General features: G+C 48.9%; 7 protein-coding genes across 7 annotated transcripts in view; 3 read left to right on the top strand and 4 right to left on the bottom strand.

Moving 5' to 3' along the window:
* COCSADRAFT_143120 (uncharacterized protein) overlaps nucleotides 1-2,971 on the bottom strand; it is a gene marked incomplete at its 3' end in the record, with an annotated part of 4,652 nt that extends 1,681 nt beyond the window's left edge. The window contains exons 1-2 of the mRNA XM_007702084.1: nucleotides 470-2,971; nucleotides 12-418 (exon numbers count right to left, since the gene is read on the bottom strand). Coding sequence (XP_007700274.1) covers nucleotides 12-418; nucleotides 470-2,776 — 2,714 coding nt within the window. The 5' untranslated portion in view covers nucleotides 2,777-2,971. The remainder of the gene's footprint in view (nucleotides 1-11; nucleotides 419-469) is intronic.
* Nucleotides 2,972-4,745: 1,774 nt separating this feature from the next.
* Nucleotides 4,746-5,087, bottom strand: COCSADRAFT_26657 (uncharacterized protein; the record flags this gene model as incomplete). Its single annotated transcript, XM_007701540.1, has 1 exon — nucleotides 4,746-5,087. The coding sequence occupies one exon, from the start codon at nucleotides 5,085-5,087 to the stop codon at nucleotides 4,746-4,748; it is 342 nt and encodes a 113-aa protein (XP_007699730.1).
* Nucleotides 5,088-5,943: 856 nt separating this feature from the next.
* Nucleotides 5,944-9,278, bottom strand: COCSADRAFT_37095 (uncharacterized protein). The gene has a single exon (XM_007701679.1). The coding sequence runs from the start codon at nucleotides 8,930-8,932 to the stop codon at nucleotides 6,182-6,184; it is 2,751 nt and encodes a 916-aa protein (XP_007699869.1). The 5' UTR covers nucleotides 8,933-9,278; the 3' UTR covers nucleotides 5,944-6,181.
* A 1,652-nt stretch (nucleotides 9,279-10,930) lies between these two features.
* On the top strand, nucleotides 10,931-12,553 carry COCSADRAFT_143126 (uncharacterized protein). Its single transcript, XM_007702085.1, has 4 exons — nucleotides 10,931-11,081; nucleotides 11,134-11,688; nucleotides 11,736-12,055; nucleotides 12,108-12,553. The coding sequence occupies exons 1-4, from the start codon at nucleotides 11,064-11,066 to the stop codon at nucleotides 12,499-12,501; spliced, it is 1,287 nt and encodes a 428-aa protein (XP_007700275.1). The 5' UTR covers nucleotides 10,931-11,063; the 3' UTR covers nucleotides 12,502-12,553.
* A 377-nt stretch (nucleotides 12,554-12,930) lies between these two features.
* On the bottom strand, nucleotides 12,931-14,537 carry COCSADRAFT_143130 (uncharacterized protein; the record flags this gene model as incomplete). The annotated part of the gene is made up of 8 exons (XM_007702086.1): nucleotides 12,931-13,103; nucleotides 13,166-13,314; nucleotides 13,412-13,505; nucleotides 13,567-13,594; nucleotides 13,650-13,785; nucleotides 13,853-13,965; nucleotides 14,063-14,276; nucleotides 14,480-14,537. The coding sequence occupies 8 exons, from the start codon at nucleotides 14,535-14,537 to the stop codon at nucleotides 13,011-13,013; spliced, it is 885 nt and encodes a 294-aa protein (XP_007700276.1). The 3' UTR covers nucleotides 12,931-13,010.
* A 1,348-nt stretch (nucleotides 14,538-15,885) lies between these two features.
* Nucleotides 15,886-17,760, top strand: COCSADRAFT_118003 (uncharacterized protein; the record flags this gene model as incomplete). Its single annotated transcript, XM_007702087.1, has 3 exons — nucleotides 15,886-16,437; nucleotides 16,500-17,549; nucleotides 17,604-17,760. The coding sequence occupies 3 exons, from the start codon at nucleotides 15,886-15,888 to the stop codon at nucleotides 17,643-17,645; spliced, it is 1,644 nt and encodes a 547-aa protein (XP_007700277.1). The 3' UTR covers nucleotides 17,646-17,760.
* Nucleotides 17,761-19,303: 1,543 nt separating this feature from the next.
* COCSADRAFT_118006 (uncharacterized protein) lies at nucleotides 19,304-20,693 on the top strand. The gene is made up of 3 exons (XM_007702088.1): nucleotides 19,304-19,355; nucleotides 19,425-20,146; nucleotides 20,220-20,693. Exons 2-3 carry the CDS (start codon nucleotides 19,445-19,447, stop codon nucleotides 20,406-20,408), a joined length of 891 nt encoding a protein of 296 aa, XP_007700278.1. The 5' UTR covers nucleotides 19,304-19,355; nucleotides 19,425-19,444; the 3' UTR covers nucleotides 20,409-20,693.
* The last annotated feature ends 1,192 nt before the right edge of the window (nucleotides 20,694-21,885 follow it).

The raw sequence follows: 21,885 nt of genomic DNA on the forward strand, positions 1-21,885 counted from the left end.
CAGATGCCGACGCGACCAGCTGCCCGTCTGGTGAGAAGGCTATCGCGCTGACATAGTCGGAATGGCCCTCGAGCGTGCTGCGACACGTCCCTGTCGCCGCCTCCCACAGCCGTACTGTGTTGTCGTCAGATGCCGACGCGACCAGCTGCCCGTCTGGCGAGAAGGCTATCGCGCTGACATAGGAGGAATGACCTTCGAGCGTGCTGCGGCATGCGTCCCAGTCTGCTTCTCGCATAGACAGCATCTTAACCTTTTCTGCCACTTGATCTACAAATGTTTGCCGTATTAGACTCCTCTCTGGCGCAAATACTAGTGCAGAGTAATAAACCTGCAGCGGCGCATCTATAAGAAGAGACTGGAACCGCAGCACAAATCGCTTAGCGTCGTGAAGAAAGCCTAAAACTAGCTTTGCCGATGGCTATGTTGCATATTAGTAGAGCATCAGGAGAGTGTTTTGTAAGGATCTTACGCTAGTAAGTGCCTGAAGGCTATCTAGTAAGTTAACGCATCTGCTCGATTCTCTTACAAGACTCATAGCTTCAAGCCAATGAAGAAGGTGCTTCTGTAGAAAGAGGTGCGTCGCGTCTCCGTTAACGATGCCGTGCCTACTCTGCTTGAGATGGTCAACCCAGTAGCGACACGCATATTGTAGATCAGGTGGCAGGCTAGTAGCAACTGTCTGCTCATCTATCTCGCTCCTCAGCACTCCAGAGCCTGGGAGGCCACACATGTCCTGATGAAGACCGCTAGATCTAGACATAAGCTCAAGGCAGCGAGATGCAAGCTTCTGGTGCGTCCTTTTCTCATCTACCCAGAATAGGTTCTTTCCTTGCTTTTGGGGGTCGAGGAGGAACTCGCGAAAGGATAGGTGCAGTGGCCTGATAGGAATATCCTCCCTGTCAGGAATATCCTCCCTGTCAGGAATACTAAGAACGGAGTGTAAGGCATCTAATCGACATTCGACTTGTTTCATCGGAACTTGGAGAAGGCGCGCAAGGGGGCCGACAGGAAGTGGGCTCGCTAAGATGACTATGCTACCTAAGAGTTCACGAAAGACACGCAGCCAGTCTTCTCTATCTCTTTCTTCCTGATCATCAAGCAACTGGTCCAGGACGGGAAGGTAGGTTTGGTCGAGCTGTGAAAAAGCTGTTTTTGGATACTGCAAGACCTTATTCAGGTACACTTCAGGGTCGCCTCCTTTACTGCCAATATACCGACACACTGTGGCAGCATAGATGAACAGCGGCACAGCGAGCTCAACCAGCGCAAGGATCTGTTGTTGCGCTGGCCAGTCTGGAGCCAACTTGCGTTCTTTTCGTATCACACCGAGCTCATGCTCTAGGAATAGACGGATGTCGTGTTTAATTGTGTTCCTTAGTACTTCGTGGAGAACGAGGTCTTGGTACGTGCCGTTTGGCATCTCCCTAAAGCCTAGGCGGATGTGGAGCTCTGGCCGGCTAGTCACCACGATCCGCAGCGGCACTGGGCGGATGTCTTTTGTTTGAGCAAGCAATTTGAGGATCGCCCGAATGTCTGCTTCCTGCTCACACTCGTCTAGCGCGTCTATCACGATAACACGCGCCGAGCCCTGCGAACGAGCCTGTTGTATGCCTAGGAGTGGTTGTAGGATTAGTTTCTCAAACTGGTCCTTTAGAGCTCGCTGTGAGATAGCCGAGTCCTCATCAAGCGCCTTCTTAATCCCGACTAGCATGCCCGGCTCGCAGGCGGCTAGATCAGTGGCGATGGTGGTAAAGAAGCGTGAAGCGTTGCCGCGCTCGCCTTCACCTCTCTTAAAAAAGAAGCTTGCTCCTAGCTGACTGCAGCTAACAAACGACCCAGCGACTGTCCGTGCAATCGTAGACTTCCCTGTGCCAGCCATCCCACTCAGCCAGAATATAGGTTTGCTAGCCTTGTTGTTCGCCCACATTACAATCGAGTCCAGTAGCTCAGTGCGGGTATTTGGCAGGCATCGTGCGTTGTGTTCCTCGCTATGGGAGTTGAAAGAAGCACCTGTTGCAACAGGCAAGTTAATCGAGAGGTGCTCTCGAATCTCTCGCCGCAACCGCTGCCAAGCCTTCTCCCGCCCCTCTCCGTACAGAAGCGGCATCTGAACATCGAAGATACCCAGAAGACAGTAAGCTGCGTCTTCCTCACGCTTCGTATTGCGTCCTTGTGCCCACCGCATCCGTTCGTCCACAGTAAAGCTTGTCACCGGACTGCCTCTAAGCGCTTGTACATCGATTCCAGTGATCTCATAAAGTGTCTCTATCAGAGACACTTTATCACCAAGCCGCTCTCCCTCCTTAGAGAAGAACTCAACGGATGCTGGAGCGATCAGCTCTTGAAGTGTCCACCCTCTCGTGAACCACCTGCTCTTCCTAATTACAGGTTTCCGCTTCCTGTGCGCATCGCTGCTTTCTCCAGAAGATCTGCTAGAAACATCAGAAAGATACACGTAGCACTTTTCTGCGTTCTTATACCAGCGAAACATAGAAATGATCGCTTCCGAAAGTTCTGCATGGTTCGCCTTGTTGATGCAGCACGTGTCTATCCAGAAATAGCCCAGACCATCACGCTTGGCTTGGGATGCGCAAAAGCGGATCTTGTCGTATCCTGTCTTACTCTCTCCGCTGTTCTTCACTAGATCGTCGAAGATTACTTCTTGACCCTCGTTCCAGGTATGAGAGAGTATCGCGTAGGGCGGGATCTTATCGTCACCGATCAAGTCCTCTGTTAAGGCAAGCTTGTCGCCACTTGTCCAGTGTAAGAGTCGCATCGCTTCGTAAACAGAGGATGTAAGGCTAGCGATAGCGGAAGAAGGATCGATGGAGTATGGCGGCCCGTTCGCTCATTAGGGACAATGGTCGTTACTGGTAGGGGTGGCGGACAGAGCGCGTCGACTTGGGTGTTATATTCAAATCCAACTTAGCAGCTTCGCAGAGGGTTCGTGATGGCGACAGGCTGTGTCGCGGGTGTGCGAGATAGGAGGCGCAGCCCAGGCTGTGAGTGAGGCTGCCACATGCTGAGCAGCCTGCATGCTTCAGCCACGCCAACAGGCGGGCAGGTGCTTCTCGTTTAGCTCATGAAGATACAGCAATACAAGAACTTAGGTAACTATAGATGTGCCAGTTTGGTTTAGCTAACAATAGCAAACGTGGTGATGGGCACAGGGGATTTGCGTGCAACAATAAGCGCGGGCATGGCCGATCAAGAGAGATCTGTCACGTGACAGAAATAAAGCGCTGAACAGGACGCGCTATATCAGATACAGTCAAGACCTTACATAGCCACAGATGTATCAGCCACAGTAAGTATATTAGTTAGATAACTAGTTAACTAGTTAGTTAACGTGTTGGATCAGTAAGCTGGGCAGATCAGTAAGCTGGGCACCCCAAATCCCACACGTTACACTCAAGGTTATTACGTCAGACGTGCGGGGTCGCTTACCGCTAGCCAAAGTAGCGATCCGCGTAGCGACCCTGCATAGCTTTAGACATTACAGCAGGCGCAAGGCTGATAATGGCTTGCCGCGCTAATAAGAGGTTCTTAGGGCCAGGTACTAACTTCCTATATATGCAATAGATACCAAAAGCTTCTAAGTAGTGCTATAGCAGAGCAGTGCTGTTATGCACGTAATAAAGGCTGCTTGTAACATTCGTAAAAGGGCAGCAATAGCAACGTAATTTTTAGGTAAGAGAATAGGAACGAGCTTATTAATAGCTCTAGTATAACTAACTATTGCTGATATAGATTTACAACGATTATCGGGATGTGCGAAGAAAGCGAAGTAGTGAAAGTCAATGTACCCCTCATTTGTCCCAGCTGTAATGGGCGGGTTAAAATAACCGCGCGCGCAGCTACTCGCGCCGTCCACTTGACCAAAAGGTTGGCACAAGACAACAAGCTTGTCTTGTTGTCATGGTAGCTGGATATATATACTCGGGATCAGCGGGCCCCGCGTACCACGCTAATCGCTTACTTGGCATAGCCAAGTCATCAAGGGCATAGCCCATCACACCAGCACGGCGGGTGTCCCAGCACTCAGGGAGGGACGTTAGTTACATGTACCGCTATTACTCTTCTATCTAGGAGAATTCAGTACCGCGTAAGATTCGAGAGCCAAATCCTAGCCGCACATAAAATATTAGCCTTTGCAAGCCATGTTCAGCAACCTCCCGGAGCTCTCATTTGGTCTTTGCAGGTCGAAACCGGCACTAAAGTACACAAAGAGCACAGTGAGATTGAAAGGGTGCTACAGCAAGCATGCAAACGGAATGAATCTGTGAAGGTGTGTTGGCGGGATGCGACTATTGGGTTCGGACAGCTGCGAGGTAATAGTCAAAGCTTCCTTATTTACCGGGTTCTATAGTCACAAATACGTTTGATTTCACAGTATTTCTCACGATGGCTATACCAGGAAATGGTTTTAATACCGTATCTAAGCCTCAGCTGAATCGTCTTTGGAGCTCTTTTCTTCCGAGCCTTCATACTAGGGTTGTACTACTTAGGTGATTGGGACAGCATGTAGTGGGCCTCAAGGGCTTCATAGCGAATTTTTTTTTGATGCCTTTACATGGCGACGCGTCCTCCAGAAGATACAGCTTAGCAGTGCTACTAGCACGAAAATAATAGCTATAGTTACACCAATAACTATAGGAGTGTTGAATCTCATTCATTTAGCAGTAACTACAAACAAAGCCAAACATCTGAGTGAGAATCATAAATGTATTTCATCATCTCCCACTCTACTCTCCCCTCTGCACAAACCACATGTTCATCGGCGCCCCCCACCCCTTCAACCCCTCAATCGCCCCCTTAAACTCGCTCGTACCCACCAGTTGCTCAAAATACTCCATCCCCTCCCACCCCCTCAGGACAAAAAACCCCACCGCCATCCCCCCCTCAACACCCTCTTGCTCCTCCTCATCAACCCCCCACCCAAACGCCACACCCCCATTTCCTCGCGCAACAGCTACGCATTTCTCGTCGAAAACTCGGAAATCGCGCTCGATGCTACCGCGGAAGTCTGGTGTAGCGCGCGCAGCCGGGAAGGAAATTTTTACGAATTCGATGAGGGGCGAGGCCATTGCGCCTTGGGAGCTGAATATCGGAGCGCCATGGGAGAAAGCGACGTGATTTGTTCTTTGGGGGGCGCCGAGGGTGGAAAGGATATTGGATAGGTAGGGGTTGGTTGTGAGAGAGGATGTGGCGGAGTGGATGTCGGGGTGTTCGGAGGTTAGTTGGAGGGTGGTTGGGGTTTGGAGGTGGGTGAAGTGGCTTTTTGTTTCGTTTTGGGGGTGAGGGATTGATGTCATAGTTCTTTGCTAGTTTTTATATGAATCTTTGTGGTTTACAATAATATTCTCGAAAGTCATTGTGGTGAGTTCGGGATGCGTGGACAGCGAGCTTGATAATCGACATTATTCAGCTACATAGCCAAGAGGATTGGAGGATGGCACATCTGGTCCAGTTGCCTTTTACTCTGTCTTTACATTTTTAACAGACTCTTGTAATGCGGTTGATACGAATAAGCAGTTTTGTGCATGGTACGCCCTTACTTGCAGTCCATGTTATGCGCGTTTTCCTACAAGAAACTATACACGGTGATCACCTCACGCTAACATGACAAACGGCAAGCCGCTGCTCATCCCCATACAACAGTGACCCGCTGCAAGCGACATTGCGGAGCGTCCCACATGTGACACGTCGCATACGCACCTCTCATACATTCCCATCCCGCTATTGCATAAGTTCGTGGTGGAGACACGGGAATTCTCAACATAGGCAGAATGCGTTTGCGCGAAAGCCGCGGAATTTACTAACCCTAATTTGGAAGTGTATCCTTTCGAGCCAAATTGCCAAGACATGTCTGGTGATGTCATCGTCAGAGTGGCAAAAGCGTAGACTTGGAGCGAGAGAAAAGTGCGGTGAGCAAAAGGCTTTGTGCAGAAATGATGCATGCATTGTGTGTAGTGGAAAAATGGGTGTTGAATCGTATTATCTAACTTTATTGTTCACTCGTTGCGTCGTTGGAAGTGGGCAACAAGAAAAGAAACTCCAAACTCCATGTAAATGCATGACTCGCTTGCTTTTTGAACAAAAATGGTAGAGTGAGCCTCTACTATGACCACCGTAGGCAAAACTATGCTTTAAACAAACTCTTCAACCAAACACGACTGTTCTAGAAACTGAACAGACCCGACCTCCTCTTGCCAAGCGGGTACACAATGAGCGCCGCAAGGAAAAGGCCAACGGTGATACCAATCGCAATTTGCACGACCGAGAAACCGACGTCGAGTGCGATAGAATTGATAGAACTGCCCATGCCAACATCTGCACCGCTGATTATCGTGGCGTTTCCAGTACTGTTGCGCACGATTTGATCCGCCGATATAAGACCAGATACAAGCGACCCTTGCACACTGAGACCAGAGGGGACTTGGACAAAGATGGCAGGCAGCATGGCAGCAGCGGCCAACCCGTAGCCAATCTTGCGAGTGTGAGGCGTGAACTCACTGATGGAGCTAGCCCTTGAAGTGTGGCCACTGCTGGTGTGTGTAGGGTCGTAAGCTGAACGCTCAACCTTGTGGGTGCGAAGCGGTCCGTGACTCTTCCTGAGGTACATCTTACGGAACTTCACGAAGTGAGGCCGCATCTTGATCTCCCATGTATCAAGACACCAGTTCTCAATGTGACGACCAAAGCGAGCATGCACGTTGGCCGCAATACCAATGGCAAGAGCGCCTAGGGTGTTGCTGACTTGCGCGTTACTCTTGAAGTACTTGGAGCTTTGGAAGTTGACAATCCATCCAATGAATGCAATGATGCTCATTGATGGCATCTGCTTGTACTTGGCTTGGTTGACAATCTGAAGGCAAATCGCGAACGCGGGAACAAAAAGATAGTAAAAGTTTGTCGACATAGGGTCGTGGCATGTTGTGCGCGAGGTTGCGTTCTTATCCATCATTCCATACAAGACTGAACCGATGGTGATGCCGAATCCCAAGAAGAGGGAGTAGATGATTGCATAGACCATGCGAACTGAGCCAGCGACAATGTGCTTACTCTGCAACTCGAGCGAGGCACAGAGAACCATGAAACCGGGTAGAATAAGGGCAATGCTGGACTGCGCCATGGCACTGAAGCAAAATATCTCCTTGCCATCGTGTCGGATAGACCCAAGGGCCCGCGCCGCGAAACTGGTGATGACTGATGCGCCAATTTCGAAAACGTTGCTAATGAGGTCATTGCCTGGGGCGACAACGAGTTGCAACCATCCAATGATACAACCAAGCAGGAAGCAAAAGGGAAGATCGATGAACCGAGCCTGGAAGGCAAATGGCCCGACTGTAGCAGACGCCAATCCATACAGCAGTACCCTAAGCCACTTGTTGAACTTGGCCTTGCGATTTATGATGGCATCAAGACGCGGTGTAGCTTCTTCAACATTGATGCGGTCGTGAACGACATCTTTGTAGATTTCATGCACGTCGCGAAGCTTGCCAAGGTCGACACCCTGACTGGTACGAACAAGCTTGACTTCACTAGTGTGGACCGAGGAGTCATCGAAGGCGATGATCATGCAGCCGGGCATGTACAAGAACTGTGCCTCAATCTCCAAGACACGAGCAGACATGCTCAGGTATTCTTCCAGACGATGTGTAGGCGCACCGTACATCATGAGCGCCTTACAAAGCTTGCGGAGATAGTTCTGGCGCGCCAAAGTACCAGCGAGGTGGATTTTGATTCTGATCTCTTCTTCCTTTTTCCTATTCCTCTTGAACGGCAATATGGAATCGTCCGATTTGGACCGCTTTCCCATGCCAGGGCGGGTCTTCTTGTATTGTTCATCCAACTCCTGGCCGAGCTCTTTCTGCGCAGGGGTAGCAAAGCTATGCGCCGATGCTCCAACCAATTGGGAGACGGACACAACTGATTGATTGTGATGATGATTTCGGAACCAAGAGCGACCTCCACGTGGAGTGGAGTATCCGGAGACGGGCGGTGAAGGGTTCGGGGAGTTGGCTGCAGTCGAAGCACCGCTGAATGTGCCCGTACTGAGACTTCGGTGAAGAGTTTTCTTGCCAGCTGGAGGGGCTGCAGCGTTACTTGACATCTTCATCAAGGTACCAAGCACTCCTGTGCGGTATTTGGTGGGTCGAACCACACGCTCATCCTCAATTTCCAACGCATCTGGTGTGACCTGGCCGGATTGAAGTGGAGTTTTAATATCGTGGTAGAGGTCTTCTGGGATCAGTGGAGGTTGGTTGTTGGCTTCTCGGATGGTATGTTGTCGAAGGATCATGGAAGCGCGCTTCATGAAGCGAGGATCGTCCTCATCATCATCAGTTGTTTCTCCCACTGACTCATGCTGCTGTGACATGCTCTGGAGCTCAACCGGCGGTGAGGTGAGCTCATTGGAGTTACGCCGTGATGCAGGAGCAGAGTATGTACCGACCGACTTGGATAGTCTTGCTGCACGACGTTGAGCTGCAAGGCCAGACCGCTCTTTGAGGTCTTTGCCTATTGATGACTGCCTGGATGGGGCATTCTCGTCAAAGGGATTAGGCTGGTCATTGAGGTAGAACTCTGGTGGAGGTGTTCGAGGACCGGGTTTCCGTATAGCTGGACGAGGTTTCTGTACGTCCTTTGATGTAACAGGTTCCTGGATGACTTCTTCAGGGAGGTTTTCGTTTCCAAGGGCTAGTCGTAGTGAAGCCCGGATCTTTTGAAGGTCGTCATGTGATACATCTGAGCGTTCGAGGGGCGTGTTGTGCCCCGCAGAGCCAGTGTCTTCGGGCGATTGGACTGAGCGACTAGCAGAGGGTTCTGAGCTCCAGCCTACACGCTTCCTGCTAGGCGTGGCAGACATTTGTTCTTCTGCTTCGAGGTAGTTCTGGCGAGAGGGGCCAGCATCGTGAAAGGGGTTCATAGTGTTTTGTATGGTTTGGGCACTGCTGCGAGACTAGTTGGGCACTTCAGGACGGACCACTCGACTCGCAGTAATCTGTAACGCGCCGAGTTCCGTTATTAGGCGCAGATAACGTTGCACCTATCGATTTGTGCGCATACAATGTACTTTCGGCGATTTTCAAAAGCCAGTCTGTGGTCCAGAACCGTTCACGCACTTAGCGGTGGATCTCCAATGAATAGTGCGTAGTTCCAACTGATGTGCGGGTATCAGTGGATAACTAGGCAGGCAGGTACGGTCGCTTGCACTTTGTATGCTAGGGATATGCTCGGTAATGATCAGTGAGAAAAATGAATGCAGGACTGGGATATCATGACAGTGTGACTGGGAAAGTACCCCTTCAAAGAGGTGTGTGGGATTGATAAGAGCCGCTAGCGCGGGGGCGTGCTGCAAGCGTACGAACGTCAAGCTGACAAGTTAGAAACTTCTCAAGTTGTGTAGTGGCGGACAGACCCAATTTTTCTTGTCGAAATACAGTGGCCAGAATGTTCGGTGTTGGGCTCAGTAACATGACAAAAGCTGGGTGGAGCCAGCGCTACAGGGGACCTTGCACTTCGGGAGCACCAGTACCAAGATGTTGACAGGCACCAAAACTGTACAATAAGCAAAGGCCAAGATCCCTGAATACTGCAGCGGGAGCGGACAGCACTGGCGTCGGATTTATTTTAGGGGAAACCGACGCGAGTTCCGGAAATGACGATGACGCTGTCGGCGAAAAAGAGTACTTGGAGTATGTTCTTGGCGGATTTGCCGAGTGAAAAGTAATCTAGTAGATCATTCGAAGACAATTTACTATGAGCATTTTGAACAGAAACAACTGTGCCCAGCATAGGATTGCACAATATTTGATAAACCTCTCTTGACTGATGACACCTGACGGAGCGCAGATACCGCAATGGCCAGGATTTTCATGCATGCATTCCAAGGGTGGTAGCAGAAAAGTGGACTCATTGTGCCAAAGCTTGGGAAAGGTCTAATGAGGAAAACCGAGATAAGGAGAGAGTGGGTATAACTGGGTCTGCCCAAGCCTGGCTGTGCTCTTCCGCCCAATGGTTACAAATCTAGGGGCAGCGTGGGAGCGGGCTTCAAAGCGCCGTAAGAGAACATCAGTGGAGCGGTGCTGCCGTCTCATCGATCGAGAACATGCGGAACCGCACTGCTGTTTTATTCTGAATGCAGGGCGGCAACAACGATAAGAAGAGCAGGAATGTGTTGAGAGCGCATGGAGAATTCTGCACGATTAGTTCTTTGGCGCCGGGCTGTTAATGGTGGTGTCGGAGGGTGGCGAACAAGAGGCTGAAAACCCTTGAAGGGCCGGTAAAGCTTGTTTGTGCGAGGCGGCGCCGGGAGCCCCTGCGTATCCCAACCATTTTAACACAGGCGAGAAGATCTGAGCGGATGTTTCGGGTTCGCTCCAATATGATGATGATGATGATGTCGATGATGATGATAATCACCACATGGTGAAGAGGACGCTACGACTCGTCAAGGAGGCGTGATAAGATGAGCGGTGATGATGTTGGCTTGGTGACGGCGCGGTCGCTGGCTGCTGGGACTCTGGGTCAGTCTCCACTGTGGTTGCGGCTGTTGACGTCTGATCAGTCGTACGCGTTGGGGCTATCTTTCGTCAACACATTCGTCACATGTGCTTGGAATAGCAACGACAGTCCAAGACCGTCAGCGGTTAGGCGCATTCCCAAGTCATAGCAGCGAACAGTGACGCGCGGTTTTTTGACGACGGGGCCTGTGCTTGCGTTATGTAAGGTCGGGTCATGTGATCATCATACGTCATGTCCGATCCTGTTTCTTGACTCCACCGAGGCTCACTAGCTGTCCTATCCTGACTCACAAGGTCACGTGGCTTTGGGTAACTCGGCCGTATGATGCACCGCTGCCGAACGTCCGTGTGTGGGGCCCTGTTCAGATCTTCCCCGCACTGCGATACGACTGCGACATCGAGGAGAAAGTCATGGAGAGGGCTGGGGCGCGGGGAATTGCTTGCCCCACCATGAGAGACGTGTAATTAAAATATGCGCGTTTTCTAACATATGTTCCTGCAGCTCTTGCAGCAGTAAGTTATCAAGTAACCACCATGCCGAAGCTTAACCACGTATGTTCTGCCGTCCTTCGACACTCTTTACGTTTAGTAATGACTCGTGCAGGTCGTTATTGTGGGCGCCGGCCCTTCTGGTCTTTTGCTAGGTATACTACTAGCAAAAAACCTCGGCATCAAGGTTACTATTCTCGATGCTGACACTCAGATTAATGGCAATCCCCGGGCCGCCCATTACGCTCCATCTGCGGTATACGATTTCCATCGTGCCGGTATCATTGATGACGTCCGTGCAAGAGGATTCACACCCAAAGGTGTATGTTGGCGTGAGCCGGATGGGACCTTTCTAGGCGGTATGGGCCGCGAACCAGAAGATTCAAAATATGCCATGGTCGTTCTGCCACTAGATAAGCTTGGTCCACTACTTGTGCAACATTTCGAAAGCTATCCGAACACCGAGATCCTATGGGGACATAAACTCATAGACGTGGAGCAGGATGATAAGAGCGCGACAGCAGTGATAGAGACGACTGAGGGAGAAAAGAAGAAGATCTCTGGTGACTACCTTGTTGGTGCGGACGGTGCCTCAAGTGGTGTGCGCACTGCACTGTTCGGGAAAGAATACCCAGGAGAGACGCTGCGAGCGCAGATTATTGCTACCAATGTACGTCCACTACCGATATACAGAGAAACATGCCGCTAAACTCCCAGGTCTACCTTCCCTTTGACGAGCGTCATGGCTGGTGGGACTCAAATTTCGTGGTCCACCCGACTGATTGGTACATGGCCGCTAAAATCACAGAAGATGGCCTTTGGCGAGTTACGTACGGCGACTCGGAGGGTCTTTCAAAAGACAAATTGGTCAAGCGCCAGCCCGTCCGGTTTGAGCAGATTCTGATCGGACATCCAAAGCCCAATGAGTATAAACTCGTTAGCATGAGCCCGTACAAGCTCCAGCAAAGATGTGCTCCCAGCTTCCGAGTTGGCAGGATCTTATTAATCGCTGACGCAGCGCATCTATGTAACCCCTTGTAAGTTTTACCAACTACTATCTAGAAAAAATCACTAATAAAGTCTCTTTAGCGGTGGCCTGGGCCTGACCGGTGGCTTCGCCGACGTCGGCTCTCTCTACGACTGCTTCACCGGAATCCACCTTGACGAGCTCGACGAATCCATCCTTGACCTCTACTCCGAAATCCGCATCAAGATATGGCGCGAAATGATCGATCCTATGTCCCGCGAAAACTTCCACCGTCTCTGGGACCCCGCGCACGAAGAGAAGCGAGAGGAGTTCTGGAAGATGTGCGGAAAGGTTGCCGACGATCCCGTCTGGGGCAAGAGTATTGCCGAGAGCATTCACAATATTCGACATGACTTTACGCAGTACTTTAAGAGCAAACAGAAGAGCCAAGGAAAGGGCATGGATGAGATAGAAGCGAGCAACGGGGTGTTGGCGGAGAATAGCGCTGCTGCGTAATGTACTATAGTTGAGTAGTAGAGTTGAACAAACATTCTTCCATTTCTCGGGTATACTACTCTGATGTATTACGACATAGACTGCTTGCTGTGTGATCGTCGCTGCAAAATGTACGACATCCTTTGTATAGTTCCCCACATAATAAAGCCTGCGGACATTTACCCCGATATTCTCACGTGACTTATCCGCCCCACATGCCTCACACTTTCTATAGTGGCAGTGTGGGAATTATACAAAGCTGGAGAAGCACCATCGTTTTGATCAAAGACTTCCCCCAGCACGTCTCAAGAGTCTCTTGAATGTTCACTCTACTCAACTTACGCCGTAATATCCTAAGCGATTTTGCATAATCTGCACTTCTCATCTCATTCCTCATATCACCCATTAGATCAAGGCTAATATAAGCATTCAAAAAAATTTAGAAACTATCGCATTACCTCTCAAATCTACCCAACTCCTCCATTGCCCTGGAAACCCCTCACAAGATGCAACACCACCCATTAAGCCCCCTAAATATTCCCAGCAACACTTTGCAAAATACCTCCATCAACAACAAGATTCATGCCCCAGATATAATCATTCGTAGCGAGCGTAAGGAGACCCTATCAGCAAATCCCAGGTTAGCAACGTCCATATAAGCAACTTGGATGTAAGTAAAACGTACACTAGCCAAGTCCTCAGCCTTGCCCATGCGGCCAGGAGGCACACGCGCCCCAACATTTCGCATTTCCTGTTGGAAAGCGGAATCGTCCTGTGCGGTGCTCTCGTTGTTTTCGTTGGAGCCGCCGGTGGTCATTTCAGAGGGGAACCAGCCTGCCACACATGCATATTAGATGTATGTTTATTTAACCAGAACATACATAGGACTGGGAAGGGGACTTCAAGGGTGGGGCGGGGTGAATAAATGTACCTGGTGCGATGCCATTGACGCGAATCTTGATGTTCTCGTGGCTAAAGTCAAAGGCTAGTTGGCGGGTCATGTGGACAGATGCGGCTTTGCTGACCTGGTTGTGGGGTTAGAGCTCAAGAAAGGGGTGGAGAAGTGGCTGTTGAGTTGGGACTTACGTTGTAAGCTAGTTGTGAGGCTTCGGACCTTGGGACGTTTAGCGTGGATTTTGATAATGGAGGAATGCGAGGTCAGAACTTACATCCTAAGTTGGCCGCTGTTGGAGGTAGTGTTGATTACACTACCCATCTTACCAGTGGGGCTAGAGATGGACTTGGCTAGTAGAGGGAGAAAAGCTGCTGTTACAAAGTAGATGGAAGTAGCGTTGACGAGGAAGGCTGAGTTTAGACGTTCAGTATTGCGCAGCACAGTATTCGCTTTAACCAAGCTCTTGCGATAACATACCTTGTTGCCAAAGATCAATTGACTGGTCAAACATGGAGTTACCAAATTTTTCAGGTCCATCCTCGGGCCCTGCCTCGGGCTTTGTGGTCCACACACCAGCATTGTTAACAAGCCTGTTCGTAGCATTAGCTTGTTTCTTGGAATAACCGACTAACGAGTAGCTGAACTGCTCTTATGAATATGCGTCCAATAATTGAAGTACAATCTTACAGATTAATATAGCCATGAGCTTCTTCGATGTGCTGGACAGCATGCTTGATGCTATCCTTATTGGTTACATCCATGACAAGGGGAACAATTTGACCCCCAGCAGCGCTAACCTCGTCTGCAGATCCGTGGATGCTGGCACTTTTTTCCAGGACTTCTTGACGTCTTCCGGTGATGTAAACTTTAGCTCCATTGGCAGCCAGGGCTTTTGCGTACACTTGTCACATAAGTTAGTAGGCAAATGACTCCGATTCATGGGAGGGCGCTGCGCTGTGCAGGTGAAGCCTCGCCGATAGGGTAGCAGCGCTTTGTGTGAGGTGGCCGTACTCAATCCAATTCCCGTGCCTCCACCAGTTACTGGTTACGTATATCAGTCAGAAGGAGGACTCTTCAGCAATGTTCGGCTCTTCTGCTGCTTACCAACCGCAACCCACTTTCTGACGGAGAGCAAAGAGGAGGCTGCCAGTGAGGGTGACATTTTGTATGATTACGGAAACAAATCTTGCAACGCCTTGAGGAAATGCAATAAATCAGAACGTATTATGAACAGATTTCTAACGATAGACAATTTGAAAGTAGGCGAAGTTTTTTTAATTCTTTGTAGTTATGAAGCCGCTGTCCTAGCCACGCGCGTTAAATATAAGTGGTACCGACATGCTGTACTGTATCGCGGTCCTCTGGAAGCAGGTATCTTCCACTTCTCGGTGCAAAGAGACGATGTTTCCTAAAGGCGGAGACCAAAACAGACCGAAGACAGAGAAAGCACGCTCGGGGGCCGATGAGACTGGCTTCTCGGGGCCGCATGTGAAGCGAGAACGCCAAGATGCCGTTTCCTACAGTACTTTCATAGAGCGGGGGCGGGGTCCTACACTTTTGGGAGAAGGGTAGTACAATGACGTGTTTTGGGTATGGATGGTCAGCTAGTTGCATGATTAGCGTGTCAGGAGATTTAGGATGTAGAGGTCTTGCCCTGTAAGAGGAAGTCAATGTAGCCAATCAGATACCTACCAGGTGATCAGACAGTCACGTGATTATTCGAAACAAGAGGGTCAGCCGGCTGCATTAGCGTGGCAGGGGTGTGGTCTCATGGCATCTGGTTGTCGGACGTTGCTGAATAATGAATGCTCTTGAACCCCAATTCGAGAAATGCATCGACGCATACTAGCCATCAATTCACGATCGGGCCCGCGCTGGAGTTTTCTTGGCTGCCTAATTCCGAAATCTGTGCCGCACCCGTTCCTGAGCTGGAATCTTCTAGGCAAGGCTGATGTGCTCACGCTGTTGGCTGACATTTTTTGACTGCTTTTCATCCTTTTATGTATACTGTTTTCGAGGCAACCCCCCTTTGTTTCTGGCAATGGTCACCCAGTTGCATATCTTGGCACGCAATCGTCGTGTTACCTCAATCATGTTATCTCACAAGCATCAACTGGGCCGTGCCTGTTCGTTTCACACAGAACATACAAAAGCCATTCCCTTCCCAGCTACAGTATCATAGCATAATTCCAACATCCCAAAACTCCATCGTACCTTGTGTCATCAACCCTCTTCCACTCCTACCAACTGTGCACCTTGCCGACACTCCGCCCCTCATACGGGACAAACGCGCAGATAGCAAACACGACAAACGACTTCACATACAAGGCTGTTTGTGTAGTGGTGGGCAGTAGCTGCCCTTAATAACACACACGCCCAGAAACTACACTCAAACAAGCGAAAGAAAGTAACTCACTTTCACAATGTCAGCATCATCGGAAAAATACGCTTCCACCTCTACTCCCGATACATCGCCGTCGCCGAAACGTTCGCTTGACAACGGCGCTCAAATGAACGACACACAACCAAGACGCTCTCAGAGTCCGGTCCTTGATGAGAAGCCGCCAGAGACGACCGAGCCGACAGGGGACGGAGGACCCGAGTATGAGCGTAAGATCCATGGCATCAAGTGGGTCATGACCGTCGCAGCTGTTCTCTCCTGCGTCTTCCTCTTCGCTCTCGACACCACCGTTGTGGCAGACATACAGCCCAACGTTATTGCATCTCTAGGAGAATTTGAAAAGTATCCATGGCTTGCCACGGCCTACGCCCTCCCAGCCACTGCCTTTGCCCTCATTCAGTCCAAGATGTATGGGGCTTTCGACATCAAATGGCTCTACTTTGGTTATGTCGTTTGCTTCGAGGTGGGCAGTGCCATATCTGCGGCATCTCCAACCATGAACTCTCTCATCGTTGGACGCATGATTGCCGGTATTGGCGGTTGCGGCATCTATGTCGGCTCCTTGACATTCTTCAGCGTTGTGACTACACCCAAGGAGCGTCCTCTCTACATTTCTCTCATTTCTCCAACGTGGGGAATTGGAACTGCCCTGGGTCCAATCGTAAGTATTTTACCACTTGGCCTGTTATACTACATATGCATGACTGACGTTATATACAAAAGGTTGGCGGAGGATTCGCCGAAAGTAGCCTCGGATGGCGATGGGGTTTTTACATCAACCTCTTGATCTTCGCACTGGCTGGGCCCGTCCTAGTCTTCATCTTGCCTTCCATCGATTTCGCAAAGGGCCAGTCCGCCAAACAGAGGCTGGATAAGGTTGACTGGCTTGGACTAGGCGTATGGACAGGCTGGTGCGTCTCCTTCTTCATGGCTGTCACCTATGGCGGAACCCTTTTCGAATGGGACTCTTACAGCATGATCATCCTTTGGGTTTTTGTCGGCGTTCTCGCAATCGCCTTCTACCTGACCCACAAGTTCCACCCCTTCATCGACGTGGAAAACCGACTCTACCCTAGCCATCTACTACGAAACTTCAAGCTGGGAATTCTGCAGTTCGCCACTTTCGCTGCTGCCGCGGCTGTGTACATCCCCATCTACTACATCCCGCTCTTCTTCCAATTTGCCAAGGGCGAGTCTCCCGTGGACGCTGCTGTCAAACTCCTTCCTTTCGTCTTCATGGTTTCCTTCATGGCCATTATGAACGGTTTCTTCATGTCCAAATGGGGCTACTACATGCCTTGGTTCCTTGTTGGCTCGCTTCTGGCCGTTGTTGGAGGTGCACTCATGTACACGGTCGACGTTGGCACAAGCGTCTCGGCAATCTACGGATACAGCGTCGTGCTGGGTATTGGCGGAGGTTGCTACATGATTGCCGCCTTTGGCTGTATCTCGGACGTTGTCGAGCCCAAGGACGTTTTCAACGCTATTGGTGTCATCAGCCTCATGCAGTGCATTGGAATCACCCTCTTCCCCGCTCTCAGCGGCAACGTATTTCAAAATGTGGGCCGCGAGGTCATCGTTCCGTTCCTGCCATCCGACTTTACTGGCAACCCGCGTGCCATTCTTGCCGGCTCGAGCAGCCCAGAGTGGAAGAGCTTCTCCCCAGATGTACAATTTCGGCTTGCGAACGTCATCAACGACGCAATGAGGAACGTTTACATCATGACCATTATTGCCAGTGGTATCACGGCTCTTCTATCACCTTTCCTTGGTGTAAGTACACTTCATTGATATTGCATAGATCACATTTTGCTGACATATCTTTAGTTCCGCAAAGTGGGTGGTGGCCAAGTCGCAGCCATGGCTTGAGACGACTTAAGATGACGCATTGGCAATCGAATTTGGGCTACGAGACCCACATGAGAACGGAGTTGAGGAGGTTGGTGGACGGAAAGGCATAGTTTCACTTTTTTCACCTTACTGGAACGATCGTTTAAGGTTTTCTACGCGTCAGCTCAGCGTTTCGTATGGGGTTTTCATAGCATTTCGGTTCGATAATAACTGGCGCTTACTGCATATAGTGAGTCAGGGATGTGAGATAAAAGGTATAATTAGGAGTATCTAAATAGATGAAGATATCTTCAATTTTATTCCAGACAGTTTCAAATTCAAAATGCGGCGATCTCGCGTATTGTGAATTTTGAACAGTGTTCATCTTGACTAGAAGTTTGCAAACCCAATGCTTCTGATTCTAGGTGTCATTTTACAATAGTACATTACCCTACAAGGGAGAGCAATTTTCTTGCCATTCCTATTAAGGAAGAGAATTGTTATGATTATCCTGCTACTGAGACTAGGGGTTTTAGAAGTTTGACGCTAAAGAAGCTTCCATAGAATTCTCCTGTTTGATCACTGCGCATCCCGAACCCACCTAGTTTATCTACACCACTCCAGATACTACGACTTAGTAAAAGTCAAAATACAACCCATGGAATGTATCGACATCAAATGATAATAGCACTAGGCCTGTTTGCCACGTGTCTCGTATAAGACCTCATATCTATTCTAGAGGATGTTAAACCCAAATATGTAATGATTTCGACGTCGAAATGAGCTACGCTATCCAAAATTTTCATGGCTTAGAAAACTTTCTATGCTTCTGACTTGCATCCAATACGAGCTATTCGACCTTCATTGAGGTTTTTCAACAAACAGCTCAGCAATAAAAGCCATGGCCGCTGAACAGCAGCCTTGCGTTTCGCATTCTTCTCAATGGCCAAATATACTGATAGTTAGTCTCCATGGATTAATAATCCAGGATCAAGACGGAGCGGGACTACAAACACCGCGAAAACATTGCAATAGGAAAGCCTGGTTCCAGGTTACACTGACAACCATCGGGGTCTTGGCATTTCTTGGGATACATGCAGAGGGGCAGCGGATGCAGCAGAAACCGGAGGATGACGACATGCAAAATTTGTAATCGCCTCACTCCAGAAATTTTAAGTTTTAAATATATTAATGCAAGCATCATTATCGGGGCGGAAGTATTCGGGCAGAGCAGTCGGATCCCGTGAACATGGTTTCTCATTGCTGAAGCCACCATCTCCGATTACTGAAGCTACCGTCTCCGCACGAACAAAAACCTTGGCTCGAGCGATCCCCAAGTCTCCGATGGAGTGATATTTCGAGCATTACTAACTGAGCATCGGAGATCAGCGGCTGCAGTGTCACGCAGTCACGGTCAGAGCGGCTACGGGTACTGGAGCGGAAGGTTTCGCGTGCCATGTCCATATGGTCGTGTATATGAGCTCCAGCGATGCTTAAAATATTTTTTTCCCTTTGAAAGTACAGAACACTACATTCGAAGATCTTTTTGTTTCATTGTCAATATCAAGTTTTGTATCTCAAGCCCTTCACTCTCCCATTCCGTCGCCATGATCAAATCGGAGGACACTCAGAACCTCAGTGAGGTCAGCTCCGCATCCGAGACGAAAGAGCACACCAACAAATATGCAATTGCATATCGAAAGGTATATCGCTTCTTCGGATTCAACAAAGGATACAATTTCCCACTATGTAAATCTACCCTTTAAACCTTCCCCCCCCCCCCCTACCCAAAGTACAAACCCAACAATTCCATCCCAGGGGTAATCTTCGCGGGCGGCATGCTCGGTTTTTCCCTCTCCCGCCTCGGCGACCTCGATTACGACGGCTACTTCAAGCGAAACTTCGCCCTCGTCCCCGGCTACTGGTACTACTTCCGCAGCGGCTCCTACCGCTACGGCATGCTAATCCACCTCGCTGCTATCCTCCCGGCTGGAATCCTTATGACCTTCCAATTCACCCCCATCATCCGCCACAAATGGATTTTGTTCCACCGCCTCAACGGCTACGTCGTCTTGCTGCTGTGTCTGATTAGTAACGCTGCCGCTTTCGTCGTCATTCGTCACAAGCAGGGCGGCAATCGTATTAATAGCCACGCTGTGGAAACACTCATGGGAATTATCACCACAATTGGAATTTTCATGGGGTGGTGGAATATTCGGCGCAAGCAGATTGAACAGCATCGTGCGTGGATGCTGAGAACCATGTTTTACATGGCTGTTACGATTACGGCGCGCGTCATCAATTTTGCGGCTAGGAGCATTATTACAAAGATTGGCAACTATTGGGCTGTGTGGATGTGCGATGAGATCAATTTCCTTTACATGAATCTTGGAATGGAATTTCCGCAGGAGACCTACCCGGAGTGTATCTTGCCGGATGGATCGCTGAATCGCTGGAAGCGGGTTGCGGTTGCTGCGAGGGAGGACCCGAATCACTTGGAGCAGTTTGGTGCGAGTGCTGTGGCGTCGTTTAGCACCATGGTAAGTTTGATCCCAGGGTACTGCTGGTAAAATGTGAGATGAGCTTCAGGCGACTGACGGGTTTGTGATTTAGCTTTGGATTTGCCTGTTTCTTCACATGATCGGCGTGGAGTTGTATTTGCGAATGACTCCTAGAGAAACAGAAAGACTTCGTCAAATCAGTTATGAGAAGCAGGTCGAGGCTGGTTATCGTAACCCTGGTAGTGCTGGGCTGGTCTTGGATCGATGGGCTGACGGAGATAAGTGGACTCCTAAAAAGTAAGAAAGATGTGTTGGTAAGACGTATTGGTAAGATGGACAATGCTCTAGTTTGTGGCCCAAGAAAGAGCCAGTATGTAGAAGAGAGATTGGTTGACGGGATTAGATAGCATTGCTATGGGAAAGTGATTGGTAAGATTGATGGGGTGGAATCTGTGGGATATCCAAGCTATGGACTGTTGCGCGAACACAGACTTGAAAACCTCCACCATCTAAGTGGTAGCTTCTTTATGTGCTTAGTGTTGGAATAAGGAGGGTGCTACTTGTTCTATAGCCAGCTCAGAGGTAGAGTCGTCTACTTGTCTAGCGATAGACTCAGAGGTAGCGAATCGATAGGTTCTAGGTAGGAAGGAAAGAAATAATGCTATGGGAGAGAGATTAAAGAATTGGATTGATCCGATCTGCTCTTATGTTCTGTTCTGGTTTCTATCTACTAGCTATTCTACTACTATATATATTAGCTGTACTAGATTCTAGAAGAATCTATCTAGTAGTAGATTACGTAGCTATAGACGTAATAGATAGATAAATTGTTTAGGGATTGGTTAACTAAAGAATCTAAGTATAGTGCCGAGCACCCGGATTATGTCAGAGATTAGCTGATTAGCTTATATCTCTAATACTTAGAACTTCATACCGTCACATATGCGACTGTATCGATTTGTTTGTGAATTTATTACATCGATACGTTATCTTAAGCTCACGCGTTGACCGAGAAAGATCTCAAATATGCTTTTGTTGTTTCGCCTTTAGTTCATCTGCAAATCTATTCGCCCATCGCATTTTTAGGTCAGAGATATCCGCCCTAGGAAATAGTGTGCCGCTTCGCGCAAAGTGAACATCAAGTGTGTGAGGAAAATCATACAAGATATTATGAGCTTTTGTTGCTAACATATTTCGCACATGAAATTTCAGTTCCCGCTTAGAAATAGTTTTATAACAGTAGTTCCCTATCTGGATACCATCTTCCCTTCTGCATAGATATAATGCATCAGATAACAACAAGAACATGTTAAATGACTCCGTATCAAGTCCTTCTATAACTATCTGAAGTAGGGTAGAGATAGGGGACTTATGAAAAACAGCAATACTCATAAAAGGTTAAAGCTAACGAAGGCTAGTTGGCATTAGAACAGAGAAAACCTGATATGGCGTGAGGATTTAAAGTAAAAAGCAGGTTTTCTTTATTCAATGATTTAGAGTGCTCTAATTGTGTTTTTACATATTTAGAATAGGAAAAAACGAGTTTCGAAGGGAATATGCCTATCTGCACCACAAGATCTTGATTGGATAGAGTTTTATAGCCCCAGAATGTTATACTTGAGTAATCATTCCAAGGAAGTATTCATTAATTTGCGAAAACTCATGCTCTATGAAATACTTCGTTGAGAAGGTCGAATAAGTCTATTACCTTTTTTCAAATTCATCTCAGAAAAAACCAAAAATCACAGAGGTAGGAAAGAAAGTGCATGGTAAATAGT

The sequence above is a fragment of the Bipolaris sorokiniana genome, assembly GCF_000338995.1.
Source record: "Bipolaris sorokiniana ND90Pr unplaced genomic scaffold COCSAscaffold_7, whole genome shotgun sequence".
NCBI classification, from domain to species: Eukaryota; Fungi; Ascomycota; class Dothideomycetes; order Pleosporales; family Pleosporaceae; genus Bipolaris; species Bipolaris sorokiniana.